At 38.5% G+C, this 20355-nt stretch overlaps 1 protein-coding gene and 1 long non-coding RNA gene across 3 annotated transcripts in view; one reads left to right on the top strand and one right to left on the bottom strand.

Annotated features, from left to right (window-relative positions):
* Window positions 1-1657: 1657 nt before the first annotated feature.
* Window positions 1658-20207, bottom strand: si:ch1073-416j23.1 (rac GTPase-activating protein 1). 2 transcript variants are annotated; one of them, XM_058787161.1, is made up of 16 exons: window positions 20054-20207; window positions 15077-15279; window positions 13112-13248; window positions 12942-13014; window positions 12751-12807; window positions 11261-11359; window positions 10448-10589; window positions 10227-10372; window positions 5693-5854; window positions 5509-5604; window positions 5113-5311; window positions 2857-2962; window positions 2647-2779; window positions 2444-2561; window positions 1852-1969; window positions 1658-1768 (listed from the first exon to the last, which is right to left on the bottom strand). In XM_058787161.1, exons 1-16 carry the CDS (start codon window positions 20133-20135, stop codon window positions 1714-1716), a joined length of 1926 nt encoding a protein of 641 aa, XP_058643144.1. In that variant the 5' UTR covers window positions 20136-20207; the 3' UTR covers window positions 1658-1713. The 2 variants fall into 2 exon arrangements, 1 of the variants encoding a protein (XP_058643144.1); XR_009272820.1 differs by lacking the exon at window positions 1658-1768 and having other exon boundaries at window positions 2444-2530.
* LOC131546984 (uncharacterized) overlaps window positions 20152-20355 on the top strand; it is a 90187-nt gene continuing 89983 nt past the window's right edge. The window contains exon 1 of the long non-coding RNA XR_009272821.1: window positions 20152-20282. This is a non-coding gene — a long non-coding RNA (uncharacterized LOC131546984). The remainder of the gene's footprint in view (window positions 20283-20355) is intronic.

Raw genomic sequence — 20355 nt, 5'->3', positions numbered from 1 at the left:
GCCTTTGTTTGCAATTACAGAGGTCAAACGTTTCCTGTAGTTTTTCACCAGGTTTGCACACACTGCAGGAGGGATTTTGGCCCACTCCTCCACACAGATCTTCTCTAGATCAGTCAGGTTTCTGGCCTGTCGCTGAGAAACACAGAGTTTGAGCTCCTCCAAAGATTCTCTATTGGGTTTAGGTCTGGAGACTGGCTAGGCCACGCCAGAACCTTGATATGCTTCTTACAGAGCCACTCCTTGGTTATCCTGGCTGTGTGCTTGGTCATTGTCATGTTGGAAGACCCAGCCTCGACCCATCTTCAATGCTCTAACTGAGGGAAGGAGGTTGTTCCCCAAAATCTCGCAATACATGGCCCCGGTCATCCTCTCCTTAATACAGTGCAGTCGCCCTGTCCCATGTGCAGAAAAACACCCCAAAGCATGATGCTACCACCCCATGCTTCACAGTAGGGATGGTGTTCTTGGGATGGTACTCATCATTCTTCTTCCTCCAAACACGTTTAGTGGAATTATGACCAAAAAGTTATATTTTGGTCTCATCTGACCACATGACTTTCTCCCATGTGGTCCCATGACTTAAGTCGGGCTGGACATGTGCTGGTTTAAGCAGGGGAACCTTCCGTGCCATGCATGATTTCAAACCATGACGTCTTAGTGTATTACCAACAGTAACCTTGGAAACGGTGGTCCCAGCTCTTTTCAGGTCATTGACCAGCTCCTCCCGTGTAGTTCTGGGCTGATTTCTCACCTTTCTTAGGATCATTGAGACCCCACGAGGTGAGATCTTGCATGGAGCCCCAGTCCGAGGGAGACTGACAGTCATGTTTAGCTTCTTCCATTTTCTAATGATTGCTCCAACAGTGGACCTTTTTCACCAAGCTGCTTGGCAATTTCCCGTAGCCCTTTCCAGCCTTGTGGAGGTGTACAATTTTGTCTCTAGTGTCTTTGGACAGCTCTTTGGTCTTGGCCATGTTAGTAGTTGGATTCTTACTGATTGTATGGGGTGGACAGGTGTCTTTATGCAGCTAACGACCTCAAACAGGTGCATCTAATTTAGGATAATAAATGGAGTGGAGGTGGACATTTTAAAGGCAGACTAACAGGTCTTTGAGAGTCAGAATTCTAGCTGATAGACAGGTGTTCAAATACTTATTTGCAGCTGTATCATACAAATAAATAGTTAAAAATCATACATTGTGATTTCTGGATTTTTTTTAGATTATGTCTCTCACAGTGGACATGCACCTACGATGACAATTTCAGACCCCTCCATGATTTCTAAGTGAGAGAACTTGCAAAATAGCAGGGTGTTCAAATACTTATTTTCCTCATACATATATATATATATATATATATATATATATATATACACACACACACACATACATACAGGTGTATATATATATATATAAATAAAATCCACAAAGACAGAACATCAATTCATCTAGTTTATTTCAAATCATTTTGCCATTTCACCCTGTGTTCATACCACCTTTAGATATTTTCCAGGACATTTCATAATAAATACATAAGAAAATACAAAGAGTGTAATCTCATATTTCATAGTTTTTTACCTTTCTGGAAAGAATTGCATTCATAGGAAAAGTTTTTCCCAGGTAGAATATGAAGTGCTAAAATGTTTCATTTTGTGTGTAAAAAAAAAAAAAAAAAAAAGTGTTCAAAGTGTCCCTGTGTCCCCACACACATAAATCATTTGGGGGATGTGAAGAATTTCTTTTTTCCCGGTTCATTTTTTGGTTTGCTTCTAGAAAGAAAGAAAAACAACGGTTATGAAAACAGGCGATATGAACATGCTCAAGACCAATACAACGAGGCATGGTAGCTTACGGGTTATTAAAAGTGCCACCAAAGTGCTTGATCCGACCCTTTATTGAGCCACTGGATGTAGTTTTAGAGTGTTTACTCAACTCCGGAGAGGTCAGAGGTTTGAATAGCTTATCCGTTCCTACAAAAAAAAACAAAGCAAAGCAAAATATAGTCTACAAACTGAAAAAAATACAACTACATTTAAGATTTAAAAATTATTTTAGACCATAAAAACGGCATTAAAATAGACAATAAGTGAGCAGTGGAACTTTAACCAGCTAGTGTTAACTTTAAAGGCCTGTTCACACCACCAAGTACGATGACTATAACAATAACGATTTAGTTAAAAATGCTTTAAATGCTATAGCAGAGTCCACACCATGACTATAACGGGACAAAGTAAGGATATTGTTGGAATCACTTTCACAACCATTGAAAGTCAATCAAAATCCATCCAGCTTGAAAGAGCTTGAAAGTGGCAGACGACAGAACAGCAGTTCATGCTTATAGTAGACTGAACGTTATCTTGTGCTGGTGTGGATGATTATATAGTGATCGCTAGAATTATCGTTCTTGGTGTGAACACACTTAACACATGGTGGATACCACGTACCTCTGCTAGTGCTTGGACAGACACTGGAGTCCACCACAAGAGGTACGAGCGGAGCCTCCTTCTCAGCTAGAAGGCCTTCCCAGAAATCTGAGGGGAAGGACAAAAACCGAGCTACTACCTGTCGCAAAGAAGTTAGAAGAGGTTTATTTCTTGAAACAAAACTAGAAAGGAATGCATCACGTTGAGATTTTCTTGCAACTTACTTTGGGTTGGGTGTTTGTGTCTCTCATAATGGTCATGGGAGAAGGTTCTAGCAACCCGTGACCAATGACAGTGGGCCCAAACACTCTGGATAAGTTATTCTGATCCATCTGACACGTCGGACTCTGCATTACTCTGATAAACAACATTAAAACGCTTAAACAAGTATGCAAAGTCAGAGTTGCAGAAATGTCTAAATCAGAGTAATTTACCTCTGCAAATGCAGCATCAGGAAGGCCAAGGTGTCTTTGTTCGGCTGCGGCAAGTCTTTGATCGTCTTTATTAATGTTTCTACGCTCTTGTCTTCATCAGCCATCTCTGCGAGTGAAAAAGTGACTATTTTGTAAGAGCCAGCCACAGTATCAGATTCAATTACGCTCCACTGCCAGAGCAATATATCAGGTGAATTAATCACTTTATTAACTTTTCTAACATTAAGGATATCAGGTTTCACGGAGCAGGTACATAAACACCTGTAGCAGCGTTTGCATTATGAAGGACTTTCTCTCATTTACATGCTACAGCCATTCTTGGCTAAGGAAATTAGACAATATGGCTCTCCCCATGACATCCAATCCAATTTATAATTTAAAAGGGAGGTACTTTACCCTGGAGTCATCCTGAATCTATGAGGGCTAAAAAAAAAAAAAACTCCATAATAATAGCAGAAGCACCCTGACTGCTCCTAAATCTGCCACTTACCCTCCATTCAGCAGCGGCGAATGAAATTAAAATGCTGAAAAAGACAAGCGCTGGTTTGGGAGATAACGTTCGACATTGATTGTTTCCGAGTCATCAGGGACTTGTCAACTATATCACAAGTAATGGGAAATAACCATCCGCCCTAAATGAATGAGGGTAGCATACGTCCTCATGCCTCCGGCATACACAAGCACCAGACGCTTGTTATAGAATCCACCCTCTGCAAAATTGCCACCATTTTGGATAATCTAGTCAGACTCCTCAAAGAACATCACATTTTGAAAGTCAAATTGGGACTATTAATGTCAGGACAAGATGGGTCTCTTGATAGACTTGATGATGATGGGGGGAAAAAAAGAAGTTTTAAGTAGTAAGAACAAGACGTTCAGGACAGACAGCTTTCAAAAATCAACTCATTGACTTTGTAATAAATGCCAGGTTTTTTTCTGCACTGAAAATGTTTCACCTGGTGACGTAGTCGAGATCAGATTATTAAAGTTCGAGTCCAGGCTGAGACCCGAGTAGGTCGAGTCAGTCACAAAACCATTTTTTGAGACTAAATCATCTGAAATCTTTGTTACACTCTCAGAAATAAAGGTACAAAAGCTGTCACTGGGGTGGCACCTTTTCAAAAGGTACACTTTTGTACCTATTAGGTTCAAATATGTACACTTTAAGTACTAATATGTACCTTTCAGCTACCAAAATGGACCCTTTAGGTACAAACATGTACCTTTTGAAAAGGTATCACCCCAGTGACAGCTTTTGCACCTTTATTTCTGAGAGTGTGCGACAATATTTGGCCGAGATTCAACTATTTGAAAATCTGGAATCTGAGGGTGCAAAAAAAAAAAAAAAAAAAAAAATGCTGAGAAAAATCACCTTTAAAGTTGTCCAAATGAAGTTCTTAGCCATGCATATTACTAATCAAAAAGTAAGTTTTGATATATTTACGGTAGGCAATTCAAAAAATATCTTCATGGAACATGATCTTTACTTAATGTCTTAATGATTTTTGGCATAAAAAACAAACAATAATTTTGACCCCTACTATGTATTTTTGGCTATTGCTATAAATATACCCCAGCGACTTAAGACTGGTTTTGTGCTCCAGGGTCACATACGATCTTGAACTCCGAGTTGGGACTAAGTGGTCTTGAGTACTAGAATACTAGGTTTCACCTGTCAATGACTCAACTACTAATCAGAACAATTAAATGGCTGTTGAATGGAAAAGAGCATGTTTTGCTAAACTTCTTTGTGTTCCAGGGAAGAAAGAAAATCATGTGGTTTAGAATGGCCAGAAAGCCCTTTAAATAAACACTGAAAATATTAAATTATAATATTTAACCATAAATATTTTACCTCAAAAGTTTGGGGTACGACGAGTTAATACAAGGATGCATTAAAATTGATTAAATGTGACAGTAAAGACATTTATAATGTTACGCAAGATCACGATTTCAAATAAACGAATTCAGAAAACGCATTACACTTTTCACAAAACCTCAACCATAAGAAACGTTTCTTGAGCAGAGAATCAGCATATTAGAATGATTTCCGAAGACTGTATCAATAACTTTTGGAAATTCAGCTTTGCCATCAAAGGAATGCATTACATTTTAAATACATTCAAATAGAAAACAGTTATTTTAAATAGTTTTTACTGTATTTTTGATCAAATAAAAGCAGCCTTGTTGAGCATAAGAAACTTAAATTATTTGAACAGTAGTGTATATTTAAAATATCTTCTTCATAATACCCACCAGAAGCTTCCATAAATGTTCTGTGAAGCTTAAATGTTACGAGAGGCTCCTTGAGCTTCCTCAGAAAGTCTTTGAGGAGTCCACAGACAGCATGAACCTCTTCTACTCTGTGGAGCATCGGCGGGCCTTTCCCGGACATGTATTTCTCCCTCAGCTCCTTCACCTGCCGCTCTCCTCCAGGCACTCTGTAAATACCCTTCTACATACCCCAGTCAGCCACGACACAAACGAGATACGGAGACATTTCTTATATCAGCTGTATACCCTGTTAAGTTGATGCTGTAATGTACTGCAATCTGATAGAAGAGATTTGTTTCTTAAATCCAAATTAAGCTTAATTATACAGCTCTGCTTGAGAAACTATGCCTGTGTTGGTGCATTATTGAGTAAAAACACCTCTTCAAGTCCTCTTCTCTCAATTTCGTGAACACACTGAACAATCAGAGAGGGAATCTTTGGACGTGTGGAGGGGGCAAAGCTCTCTAAAGTCTCCTATAAGAGGGAAACAAACAGAACTTCTGAACATGGCATCTTTACGTAAGGATGTGTATGTGCTCTGTGCATTATGAAGGGTGAATACCTCATTGGGCTGGGCTGAACCGTGAGCCTTAGGACTGCATCTCTCCACACATAGCTGTTTACACTCAGGATGGCTCACCACTCGACAGTCTCTGCATTTTATGGCCAGCTTCCCAAAGCGAATCCTCTTCCCACACGGCACGCATGTCTCTGGACGAATCACCTAGAAAACATAAACCATACAGTCATACAGACCAGTCTACACCTAGTATTGATTTATTTGTATTTTGTAAAGATATTAAGATTTTATTTTACGTGTAAAATTTTTTCCCTCTGACCCTAAGAATTAAAGCCTATATTACACTACGACAGTTTCATAAAAATGCACAAGGAAATGTGCTGCACAAACTGTTAAAGGGATAGTTCACCCAAAAATGAAGATTCTGTCATTAATTACTCACGTTGCTTCAAACCCGTTAGCCCTTGGTTCATCTTCGGAACACAAATCAAGATATTTTTGGTGAAATCTGAGAGCTTTCTGACCCCAATGTAACTGACACGTTTAAGGCCCGGAAAGGCAGCAAAGACATCATTAAAATAGTCCATGTGACATCAGTTGTTCAACTGTAATTTTATGAAGCTATGAGAAACATTTTGTGCACAAAGAAAATATAAATAAGACAATTCTTCTCTTTCGTTTCAGTCTCTGCCACGACACGCGTCTTATGGGTTTGGAACAATATGAGGGCGAGCAACTAATGACAGAATTTTCATTTTGGGTGAGACCCCTTTAAGGTCAGACACCTTGTTAAAAATGTAAACTTTGACCACTTATTAACAATTGTAAACCAGAAACAGCCTATTTGGCAGACTTTCCTTTTATTGCACTTTATTACTTAATTTTTCCACTTTATTATATACTGGAATAATAGCATGATGCACACTGAATAGGCCGGGGAGGTTCTGAAACTCATGTACACAGTACACGGAACTCTATTTTATAAATAACTATATTTTATATGATAAATTCATGTTAAACATAATAAAATGTATAATATAACACGTTCGACATATATATATATATATATATAACCCGGGCCACAAAACCAGTCTTAAGTGTCAATTTTTCGACATTCAGATTTATACATAATCTTTCCATTGATGTATGGTTTGTTGGACAATATTTGGCTGAGATGCAACTATTTGAAAATCTGGAATCTGAGGGTGCAAAAAAATCGAAATATTGAGAAAAATCGCCTTTAAAGTTGTCCAAATGAAGTCCTTAATAATGCATATTACTAATAAAAAATGAAGTTTTGATATTTACAGTAGGAAATTTACAAAATATCTTCATGGAACATGATCTTTACTTAATATCCTAATGATTTTTGGCATAAAAGAAAAATCGATAATTTTGACCCAAACAATGTATTTTTGGCTATTGCTACAAATATACCCCAGCGACTTGAGACTGGTTTTGTACTCGCATATATTTTTAGGGGTGGGGTCACGTGACAAGAGTGATGTGAGAAAGGCTGACACTACTTTCATTAATAAAATTTATATTTCTTCGTTTAATATAAGTGAGTGTACTGTTGCTGGGTTTTCATAAAAAAATAAAAATAAAAAAAAAACAATGAACCACAAACGTTTTAAATAAGGGAAAAGATCTTATTTATTTGGGTTACAATACAAGGCTATATCCATCTTGTTAATAAAAGTTAGATGTTTAATATATGCAAATATGCCATTGTGGTTTATTATCTTATTAATTAAAACACATCAGCCATAAAACACAAACTACGATCATTTTAAGGTAGCCTAAGGGGAAATCCATATTTAGCCTATTTGTGTGTTAAACGTGGGTAAAACATATCCTTATTCATTTTGGTTTAATATAGGTAGATTTGTCATTGTACACTCATTGCCAAAAAATATCGTCACCCTTGGTAAATATGATCAAAGGCGGCTGTGAAAATTAATCTGTATTGTTGATCCTTTTGATCTTTAAAAAAATAAAAATCTAACCTTTCATTGGATAAGAATTTAAATATCATTATGAAATAAATGTTTTTCTCTAATATACATTGGCCACAGTTAACGGCACCCTTTAATTCAATACTTTTTGAAACCTCCATTTGCCAGTTTAACAGCTCTAAATGTTCTCCTATAATGCCTGATGAGGTTAGAGAACACCTGACGAGAGATCAGAGACCATTCCTTCATCCAGAATCACTCCAGACCCTTTAGATTCACAGCTTCTTCTCTTCAGGTCACTCATGTTCTACAGGGTTCAGGTCACAGGACTGGAATGGCCAGCAGAAGCTTGGTTTTGTGCTCAGTGACCCATTTTTGTGTTGTTTTTGAGGTTTGTGTTTGGATTATTGTACGGTTGGAAGATCCAAACATGGCCCATTATAAGATTTCTAACAGAGTCAGTCACTTATTGATTTTTTATCTGTTGGTATTTGATAGAATCCATGATGCCATGTGTCTAAACAAGATTAAATATAGCCCCACAACATCAAAAATACAGCAGTATATTTCATTGTACACATGGGGTACTTTGTATCCCTGTGTTCTCCAAACCCATCTCGAGTGTTTGCTGCTAAAAAGCTCATTTTTTAGTTTCATCTGACCATAGAAGCCAGTCCCATTTGAAGTTCAGTCGTGTCTGATAACTGAATATGCTGGAGATTGTTTTTGGATGAGCGAGGAGAATTGTTCTTGAAACCCTCACAAACAACACGTGCTGATGTAGCTGCTGTTTGACCATTTTTTTTAAAGGTTTTCTGACCCCGAGACTCAACTGTTTTCTGCAATTCTCCAGCTCTGGTCCTTGGAGAGTCTTTAGCCGCTCAAACTCTCCTCCTCACCGTGCATTAGGACGATATAGACACACGTCCTCTTCCAGGCAGTTTCATAATATTTTATGTTGATTGGAAATTCATAATTATTGCCCTGATGATGGAAATGGGAATTTTCACTGCTCTACCTCTTTTCTTAAAGCCACTTCACTAATTTGTGAAGCTCAATTATCTTTTGCTGCACATCAGAAATATATTCTTTGGTTTTTCTCATTGTGATGGATGATTAAGGGAATTTGGTCTTTGTTTGTCCTCCTATTTATATTTCTGTGAAACAGGAAGCCATGGCTGGATAATTTCATGTTCATAATCACCCTGGAGTGCTCAAAATTGTGAATATGAATGAGAATATACTTCAGAGATATTTTACTCTGAAGAATTTCTAGGGGTGACAATAATTGTGTCCAATGTGTATTGAGAAAAACATTTATTTCATAATGATATTTCCCCCCCATTTTAAATTCTTATTATCCAAAGAAAGGTTAGATTTTTGTGATTTTTTTAAATAAAAGATCAAAAGGATCAACAATAAGGATTAATTTTCACAGCCTTCTTTGATCATATTTACCAAGGGTGACAATATTTTTGGCAATGAGTGGACTATTTTCTTGTATATCCTATTTTTTCCCCCCTCCATTAATAATAATGAGCCATAAGCATTCATTTAAAGCAAGGAGAAAATCCAAAAACCTTTAATGTAGACTATAGACTACTCGTGTTACCACGCGGGTACATCAGTCTTCGTTCTGTACATAAAAGTGTTGCGTTTAATATAAGCTGACTATAAGACTTTGTCATTGTAGCATTGCTGAAGTGTTTTTTTTATTTTTAAAGAGTAATATTGAATCAACCGTAAGCATTAATTTTGTTTCAAGAATAGGAAAGATCAAACGTTAAAGATGAAAATAAGCTGAGGTAAACGCTCTCGTTCACTCTTGCTGTCTCTTTGCCATGTCTGAAGAAATAATCATTAATTCTTAATACGGCACAGACATTACGGGTAATAATATAGGGCCTAATAAAAAAAAAACACATGGCATCAAATGATTTTTTAAGACAGTTTGATAAGTTTAATAAGTTGAAACGACTTTCACAGTCAATTTGATTCAACTCATGTTTAACCGTTGCTTCAGGTCATTGTAGACTCAGGCTACTTTTTTCAATGAATTTTAATGAATATACAGATTACAAATATACACTGTAAAAAGTGAAAGTTGACTTAACTTAAATTTGTAAGTTAAGTCAACTTTCACTTTTTACAGTGTAGGAAATAGGAAATAGTCTATTCATTTATTTTTAACACCGCACCCCAATTTTTTCGTGGGCTACACTCCAGCACCCCTGCTTCCCGCGGTAATGACCCATGTCATCTCTTTTTTTAAACTCTTTTGTAAAGTCACAGAAATTCTATCATGGTTTTTTCTTTTCCTTTTGTAAAAAATGGGTATATAAAAATGATGTTTGTCGTGGTTTTGTCCACCACTATCAAGTTTACCCAACTATGATAACTTCAGCTTCTGGGAACCCTTGGAATGTGAAAAATGTCTCTAATATTATATATTATTAAAAATATATATATATATATATATATATATATATATATATATATATATATATATATATAAAAAAATCAAGTAAATGATTGCTTCACGACTCATGAAACTGATGTTAAAACCAGATGTGAAAGCCTCACAAAATGTTGAGAAGTACTACTGAACGGCCTCCTACTGTTTTTTGCTGGAAAACATGCTGCGAAGTCTTCTCCACGGCGGGAGTGAGGTCCTGAGGGACGGCTGGCTCCGCGGCGCTCACCTCCATTTCAACCACCGTTTCATCCTCTGTGACTTCACTGTGTGCCCACACAGACGTTTGTTCTGCATGAAGGACTCTGGTTAGTTTGAGAAGGTTAGAATGTGTCATTGAAAGTGGCGCCTTTCAGTCTTATTTACCATCAACAGACAGAAAATGTTCATTTCTGAAAGCCCTGGACTGATATTCTGGAGTCTCCTGGGTTATGTCTATTACCATGTGAATCTGACCTCTAGTCTCCGGGGTAGTAACAGACGCCTTCACAACCGTCGTCTCGATATCCTAAGCACATACACAGACAAACACACACTAAAAATCCATTTGAAGCCAATCATTCTTTCTGCCGAAATGGAAGACCCTTAGAGTGGCATAACAATTGGTTATCTAGCTCGTGTCCACGTTCCTGGACAAATGTAGTTTCTCAAAGTGCCAAATTGCTTTGCTTCTCTCTCAGTGATCAGTGCCAGCTGAGTGGGAGTGATAGGAGTCCCATGGAGGGAGACAGACAGGACACGGTCCACTGCTGTTCTCATCCGAGCGGCGTGGCGGTGGATGTGGGCAATATGACGGTAAGCAGTCGGATGAGGGACTGATGAACGAACGAGCTGATGAGAAACGACACCAGACTAACCTAAAGAGGGAATATGATCCCACTACTAATATGAGGAGTCTGTACATTTCACAAGATATCCCTCACACGCTTGCCAACTCCGTGTTACGTTCCTTACTGATGTACGGTTTCATTAAATGCTAAGTGACAATTTATGATTGCTGAAGATTTTAAACACTAAACTGATTGTGAAATTAACATGGTGCACGGCGATCATGCACGGCGGAATCAAATATTCAAGATTCAGATCATGTTTCAGTTTTGGTGGATTTGTTTTTACTGAAACTGTTAAAACAATTGAGATAGGAAAAATAAAGAGCAGATTTAATAAACTTCTACCAACCTTCTCCAGTGGTCTAGCCCCCAGCAGATCTCCTGAACGCCCGCTTAACCTGCCTCGTTTCTGAACCGGAGGACCAACATTTGGGCCCATTGATGAACGCTAAAAACAAGCAGTGATAAAGCGAGACACATTAAAATCAAAACTACAATACAGTGCTGCTCGAAAGTTTGTGAACCCCTTGCAGAATCTGTGAGTAATTTTAATAAGATAAGCGAGATCATACAAAATGCATGTTATTTTTTATTTAGTACTGTCCTGAGTAAGATATTTTACATAAAATATGTTTACATTTAGTCCACAAGGCAAAAAGAAGAAGCTGAAATTATTAAAATAACCCCATTCAAAAGTTTGTGAACCCTTGGTTCTTAATACGGTGTGTGGTTACCTGGATGATCCGCGACTGTTTTTTGTGATGTTTGTTCTGAACAGTTAAACTGAGCACTGTTCTTCAGAAAAATCCTCCAGGTCCTGCAGATTCTTCCATTTTCCAGCATCTTTTGCATATTTGAACCCTTTCCAGCAGTGACTGTATGATTTTGAGACCCATCTTTTCACACCGAGGACAATTGAGGGACTCAAACACAACTATTAAAAAAGGTTCAAACATTCACTGGTGCTCCAGAAGGAAACACGATGCATTGAGCCGGTGGGTGAAAACTTTTGAACAGGATGAAGATGTCCAAATTTTTATTGTTTTGCAGAAATATAGTTTTTTTTCTCCATTTAGTACTGCCCTTCGGAAGCAACAGAAGATAATTTGTCTTCCGGGAAACATGCATGCAAGTACAATTTACCTTGATCTTCAAATTCAAAAAGTTTAAAATTACTCACATTTTCTGCAAGGGGTTCACAAACTTTCAAGCAGCACTGTATATACACTAACACTTCACAACAGACATAATGTTGTGTCTTTTATAACTTAAGAAATCTGAAAAAGGAATGAGAATATTTAGTGTGCTATATATAATATAAATTAATTCAGAATATATTTAAAATGACACAAATCTACTTATATAAATAGTATGATTGAATTAGTGCCGAACCTTAAACTAATTTTATGCTAGAACTTTTCTTTTTGCTACTTTAGACTTCATTTGGAATCCTAGCCTTTCTATGCATTCCATATATCTCTACTTTTTATGGGAATAAAATAGTACTTTTATTCCGCAAGGAAGCATTAAATTGATCTTTCTATTCAAAGAATCCTGAAAAATGCATCACAGTTTACACACACAAAAAAACATTAAGCATTACAATTGTTTTAAACATTGAAAATAAATAAATAAAAATATTCTTGAACACTAAATCAGCATATTAGAGTGATTTCTGAAGGCTGTGGGTATGAGAATGAATACTGGAGTAATGGCTCTTGAAAATTCAGCTTTGTCATAGCAAGAATAAATTACTTTTTAAAATATATTAAAACTATTTTAAAATGAATACAATATGAAAGAAAAACAGTAATTATCTAGAAAACTGGCAGCACTTACTCTTCTCTCACGAGCTCTTGACTTGAGAGGCTTAACAAACGCAGTGTTGTCCAAGTCCTAGAAATCATACCAGCAAAATTATTTTCAGGAACTATTTTTTTTATCTTTTCAGTTATTTTTATGCATATGCACTTTTCTCTGACAATAATCCTACAGCATGAATAAAAATGATACTAAATATGACACTCCACCAAATCATCATCCGTTCTGTCATAACTAATGTCGGAGTGCGACAGGAAAGAGGACTCATCAATCACTGATAACCTGGTATAAAAACACAAGATGGAAAACAGCATTGGGAAAAGGGGAAAACTCCAGCAAACGGAGAACTATATAAAGCCCGTGCCGATCGTTGAGGTACCGTTTTCCTCTGTGCTGTGGGACACTGGCTCCTTTGTGACTGAAGCTGGTCAGCATTGACCTCTGCTCATCATTGAGACAAGCACTTGACTTGCTGTCATGCACCAGAACGTCACATATCAACTGCATCTGCCGCTCCTGTCAAATGAATTAATGAGCGAAAAAGATACAATAAGTATCCTTAATAAACTCTCACAACAATGGCAATAAATCACAGATAACTATTTTTATGAACTCTCTATGCACATTAGCACATGAGTCATGAGCGCCCACATTCACATGGCCCTGTACTCAATGACGTCCTTCACCAAGTCTATGTTAGTCATGTTATGTCGCACTGACCAAACTGCCAACGTTTTCCTTGTTGGCTTCAACTTCATCATTTACATACAAGTTTCAAGGTGCAGTAGCTAAACAGCCAACAAATTAATAATTAATAATAACAATAAGTGGTACATCCCTTATGAAAAAGAAGTTTATTCGAGTGTGCTATTAGTGTACTTCTTTTAAACTTAAAATAGGAAAGTGTACTTTTAGTCTACTTTTTATGTACTTATGTAGAAATATACTTAAAATGACATTTAAGTATACTTGACATACTTAGAAAAAGTCTAAATATATTTGAGCTATACTTGTGCTCCTAGAATCCATGTTTTCATTGTTATATGTGACCCTGGACCACAAACCAGTCCATAAGGGTCCATTTTTCGAAATTGAGATTTATACAATCTGCAATCTGAGGGTGAAAAAAAAAAAAATTCAAAATATTGAGAAAATCGTCTTAATGAAGTTCTTAGCAATGCACATTACTAATCAAAAATTAATATTTACAGCAGGAAATTTACTAAATATCTTCATGGAACATGATCTTTACTTAATATCCTAATGATTTTTGGCATAAAAGAAAAATCAATAATTTTGACCCATATAATGTATTTTCGGCTATTGCTACAAACATACCCCAGCGACATAAGACTGGTTTTGTGGTCCAGGGTCACATATGGTAGGGGGCGTTAGTACACATCTTCTGTACAGAATTTCCCTAAAAAAACACAAGTGAAGCAGAAACCGAAACAACAGATGCTTCCACATGTAATCTAACCCGAGCATCAGACATAAAACAGCATCAAAACGTGTAACGTTGTGGAATAAAATGTCACCAATGAAGAGGTAATAATGACTGTGAAGCTTTGGGGTGTTGATCGGCTCCATCTACGTTTTGATTATCATTCTGAATCCAATTCATAGTCTTTTTTTCAGCTTTTTGTTCAAAATGTTGTTTCTTTCTTTCTTTTTTTTAATGAAACTTACCCACATTCAAGTGTTTAAAAAAAAGAACGCATGAAGCTAGAATAAAATATTTTTGTTTACAAGCAGATACCCTGTTCTTTCTTTTGATGATTTGTACGTTCAGATATTCATACAACAAAATATACAAATTAATACCTAAATAGGGACATAGTAGTATACTTAAAGTATGATGTAATGTCCACTTAAAGAAAACTTACGAGTATACTTGGAGTATAGAACTACTAGTTTACAGAGACTATACTTCAAAGTGTGCTAAAAATGCTACTACAAGTATTCAATTAGTAAACTATCAGTATACATATAAGTTCGCTTTTAGTACAGTTGCAGTACAAGCTAAAAACATTGATGTAAACTAGTTGTGTACTCAAAAATTACTACGGTTATCTTTAAAAGTATACTTTTATATACTAGAAAGTGGGCCTATTTAGTACCAAGGAGTACTGAATTAGTGCACTTACAAGTATACTACTAGTACACGGATATTTGTATGCTTGTATACTACATAAAGTATACTTAAAATATACTCAAACTTTACTTAAGTATACTTAATCAAATAAACTTGAAGTATACTACTTTTTGGGAAGGGAAACACAAATCTAGCTTCTTTATATTACTGCACAAGTGAGAAGAGATATTGTTTTAGTTCTTAACGAACCAGGCACTGGTAGTCTGCTTCAGCTTTGTAGCGCTTCTTGATCTCAACGTCCAACTGGTTTCGAGCATGTTTGAGTTTGACCTCCAGAGCAGCTCGAGCCACATCAGATTTTACCAGGAGCTCCTTCTGTTTTTTCAGCTCCAGCTCTACATGAAACCATTTCTTCCGGGCAGCTTCAAAGTTCCTCACCACCTCAATGAACTCTTGTAGATAAAAGACAACTGGTGAGATTTCAATACGGCAAAATATATATATATATATATATATATATATATGCGCAGATCAAAGAACGACTATCAAGACAGAACATGCTTTCTGAAAACAGTAGTTTTTAATTCTAGCACAAAGATATGAAGCGGTTACAGTTCAACAATAAAAAGTAAGTGGTTATTTGAGGTAATCAAATAACCACTTGCGCGTTTTTCCTCAGAAGCAAAAATGTAAATAATAATAATAAATGTATTCCTGGCTTTCAAAAGCTCTGTTGAACCAATACACTCTACATTTTTCAGATGTCTAAATTATCCCTCACGTTACACTGAAATGGACTTGACTTCCCTTCTTTTCAACATCCATATAAAAAATAACAGTAATTTCAAATGATTTGACTTCACCTTCAATGATTTGAATATAGTCCTGCATTGGACTGAACATCCACTCATTCAGACATATTACTGAAGTTTAAAGCATCGGTTTTATCATAGAGTGGGTATATACAGTTCTCAGAGGGGCGACTGCTATCCAGAATAGTAATGCTGTTTTGGGTTTGGGTCAATATGGAAATTACTTTAACCTCAAAAGTACATTGTATAAAAAAAAAATATTTAATTTTAATCAGCATTGATGCATTAAATTGATGAAAAGTGACACGTTTATAATGTTACTAAATATTTCTATTTCAAATAAACACTGTTCTTTTGAGCTTTCTGTTTAATCAAAGAATCCAGAAAAACATTTAATGGTTTCCACAAAAGTATTATGCTGTTTTCTACATTGAAAATAATACGAAATGTTTCTTGAGCAGCAAATCAGCATATTACAATGATTTCTGATGGATCACGTGACCCTGAAAGACTGGAGTAACAATTAGTTACTCAGTTGTTTTATAACTGTTAATATTTCAATATTTTAACATTTATTTTTGATCAGATAAATTCAGCCTTGATTAGCATAAAATACTACTTTCAGAAAAACATAATAGGCTGCAGCATAAAAGCACTTCTGAATGATAGTAACATGAGAATTAATACTGTATGTGGAGTCTTGAGAATATAACATTTTGTCTGCAAAGTTTGAAACACATCATTACAAAAGATCCCAAAATCTTGAAAAACATGTTTTGGGGGGTTTTAAAGCATACAAGAGAGAAAAAAAAAAAACTAACTCTGGATAATTTGGTATTTATACTCCTTGTTTAGTGCAACATACAAACCAGTACTACAGCAAATAATCTAGAGAACAACTCAACACACAATAGTCAAGTCAAGTCAAGTTGAGCTTTGTCATTCCGCTACATGCGGGGGCATACAGTGGAACGAAATGTCGTGCCTCACAGGACCACGGTGCTACATAAATACAGGCATACAACAATGGAGTAAGACAATATAAACCTATACACAACTATCCTACTGATAGATTTTGACTATAAATATAAATATACTATCTATAAAAAAGTACCTATACAAACTAAAAAAATACAAACTATACAAACTATACGAATGCTTCAGATAAGTACTGTACATGTGCAAGGAGAAACATTGAGTTCAAGCAGCTGGCTGGGGAACAGTGCAGGATGATTTGTAGTGCATGAGCATGTAAACATACATATATTACTGAGTCTTTTGTGGGATTTGTGTACACACAGCAGTGTGTGTGAAAAGTGACTAGTGCGCATAGAGGAGAGTGTGCTACTACAGGTGGTTTGTACAGGCCCACTCACCTGTGTGTAGCACACTTGAATTGCACGTTACATGTTACAGGAGGTAGGGGTTTGTATGGGGGTTCAGAGAGGGCGGGGTGATTTGAGTTCAGGGCTCTCACAGCCTGGGGAAAAAGCTGTTGAGCAGTCTGGCAGAGCGGGCTCTGATGCTCGGTACCGTCTTCCTGATGGTAGGAGCTGGAAGAGACTGTGGGAGGGTGTGTGGAGTCCTTCACGATACTATTGGCTTTGCTGGAGCATCGTGTGAGGAAAATATCCAGGATGGAGGGAGAGGGGCACCGATGATCCTTGCAGCGGTGTTCACTGTCCGTTGTAGGGTCTTGCGGTCTGCTGCAGTACAGTTCCGTACCAGACAGTGATGCAGCTGGTCAGCACACTCTCAATGGTGCCCCTGTAGAAAGTGGTGAGGATGGGTGGAGGAGACTTGCTCTTTTCAGCCGGCGGAGGAAGTGTAGGCGCTGTTGTGCCTTCTTGGAGAGTGACATGGTGTTGGTGGACCAGGTGAGATCCTCTGTGATGTGCACCCCAGGAATTTAGTGCTGCTGACTCTCTCCACAGGCGAGCTGTCGATGGTCAGTGGGGGTGATCACGGAGTTTCTCCTGAAGTCCATCACAACCTCCTTTGTCTTACTCACATTGAGGGACAGGTTGTTAGTGCCACACCATTCAGCCAGCTGTGCCACTTCCTCTCTGTAGTGCGTTTCATCGTTGTTGCTGATGAGACCTACCACTGTTGTGTCATCAGCGAACTTGATGATGTGGTTGGAGCTGGACTTGGCAGTGCAGTCGTGGGTCAGCAGCGTGAAGAGCAGCGGGCTGAGCACACAGCCTTGTGGGGCACCTGTGTTCAGTGTGGTAGTGCTCGAGGTGTTGTGGCCGACACGGACTGACTGAGGTCTTCCGGTTAGAAAGTCCAGGATCCAATTGCAGAGGGAATTGTTAAGGCCCAGCAGGTTGAGTTTATTTATGAGCTGTTGTGGGATTATTGTGTTGAATGCTGAGCTGAAGTCAATGAACAGCATTCTAACGTAGGAGTCTTTATTTTCTAGGTGGGTAAGAGCCAGGTGGAGAGTGGAGGAAATTGCATCGTCCGTGAGCGGTTTGGACGGTATGCAAACTGGAGCGGATCGAGTGTGTTGGGGAGGCTGGTTTTGATGTTGTGCATGACTAACCTCTCAAAGCACTTCATTATGATTGGAGTCAGTGCTATGGGACGGTAGTCATTTAGACAGGACACAGGTGATTTCTTTGGTACCGGTATGATTGTTGTGGATTTGAGACATGTGGGGACGACTGCCTGGCTCAGCGAGGTGTTGAAGATATCTGTTAGGACATCTGTCAGCTGTGCAGCACAGTCTTTCAGTACACGGCCAGGTATGTTGTCGGGACCCGCAGCCTTGCGTGGGTTGATCCTAGATAGGGACTTCCTTACGTCGGCTGGAGACAGACAGAGCGCCTGGTCGTTGGGAGGTGTGGGCAGTTTTTGTGCAGGTGTGTCATTCTGCATTTCAAACCGTGAGTAAAAGTGGTTGAGTGTATCTGGGAGGGATGTGTCGTCATCACAGGCCTGTGGCGGGGGCTTGTAGTCTGTGATGGTCTGAATAGCTTGCCACAGGCTCCGTGTGTCACTGCTGTCTGTGAAGTGATTGTTGATTTTTTGAGCATATGACCGTTTTGCATTTTTGATGCTGCGGGACAGATTGGCTCTTGCTGTTTTGAGGGCTGCTTTATCTCCTGATCTGAAGCTTCATCTCTGGTCTTTAGCAGCCCACGAACCTCTGCTGTCATCCATGGCTTCTGGTTGGCGCGTGTGGTGATGGTCTTGGTGACTGTCACATCATCAGTGCACTTTTGGATGTAAGCAGTCACAGTTTCAGTGTACTCCTGCAGGTCTGTGTGGTTGTTGTAGGTGGCCGCCTCTTTAAACATGTTCCAGTCTGTGTCCTGGAAGCAGTCCTGCAGTGCTGAGGTGGCATTGTCTGGCCATACCTTGATCTGTTTGTGAACCGGTTTGGCCAGTTTCAGAAGTGGTCTGTATGCTGGGATTAGCATAACAGAGATGTGGTCTGAGTACCCGAGGTGGGGGCGGGGTTCAGCTTTGTATGCGCTCTTAACTGTTGTGTAAACAAAGTCCAGTGTGTTATTTCCTTGTTGCAAAGTTCACATGTTGGTAGAACTTTGGCAAAACTGTCTTTAGGTTTGCGTGGTTGAAGTCACCGGCTATGATGAAAAAGCCGTCGGGGTTATTTGTTTGTTGTTCGCTGATGGCGCTGTACAGCTCATGACGCGTCCTTTGCGTTTGCGCACGGTGGGATGTATACCGCGACAATAACAATGGCCGTGAACTCCGCGGCAGATAGAACGGTCGACACTTCACAAACATAAACTCCACCAGCGATGAACAGTGTTTTGTCACTACCCCAGCATTGTTACACCATTCTTTGTTGACGTACACACACAAGCCACCGCCGAGTCTTACCAGACAGTGATGAATCTCTGTCCGCGCGGTAGCAAGTTAGTCCGTGCAGCTGAATGGCGGAGTCCGGGATGTTGTCGTTCAGCCATGTTTCAGTGAAAACAAACACACAACAATCCCTTGTCTCATGCTGTGTAGATCGACTGAGTTGAATTAAGTCCAGTTTGTTTTCCAGAGAGCGAACGTTTGAGAGCATGAGTGTTGGAAGAGCCGGTCTTGTGGGGTTTTCCTCAGCCTAGCTCGTATACCTCCGCGCTTACCGCGCTTCCGTCCTCTCACACCGCTTGCGACGCCGCCTTGTGCGGGTAGCGACAGTAGGCGAGGCCGCGGTCTCGAGGTCCGGCTTCAGCAGTAAACAGAGGCCTCGTAGCTTCTCAGTACAATACATCTTACACTTCAGAAACAGCCATCTGCACAACACACAACTTGGTGGATACCCATTTCGTTTAGAAAAACTTATAATAATAATAATAAAATACATTTATTTATTTTTTGCTCAAGGTCAGAGATATACTATTTTTTTTTTTTTTCAATAAAATAAACAGGTGCTATAACATCTTACCGAGCTCGGAGTTAGAAGCTTCGTCAATAGCAAGCCTTTGCAAACACAGACTGAGGACTTCTCGTATGAACTGATCCCCCATGGTGTCAGCAAGTGATCCAAACTCAAACAACCCGCTTTAAATGCGTCACGTGAGTGTAATGTGGCGGGTCACATGGATCTCAGGCGGTTCTGAAACTTGTGTTTGGACGGAATATGGTCCCAGAAGTCCAGCAACGATCAAAAAAAGGTCTTCATCAGTTTTTTTTTTTTTTTTTCAAAGCAGAGGTAAGAGCTTTTAATTCACTGAAGGTGTTTTGAAA

Source organism: Onychostoma macrolepis, chromosome 09, assembly GCF_012432095.1.
Source record: "Onychostoma macrolepis isolate SWU-2019 chromosome 09, ASM1243209v1, whole genome shotgun sequence".
Classification (NCBI taxonomy): Eukaryota; Metazoa; Chordata; class Actinopteri; order Cypriniformes; family Cyprinidae; genus Onychostoma; species Onychostoma macrolepis.
This window is presented reverse-complemented; position numbering and strand designations above follow the sequence as displayed.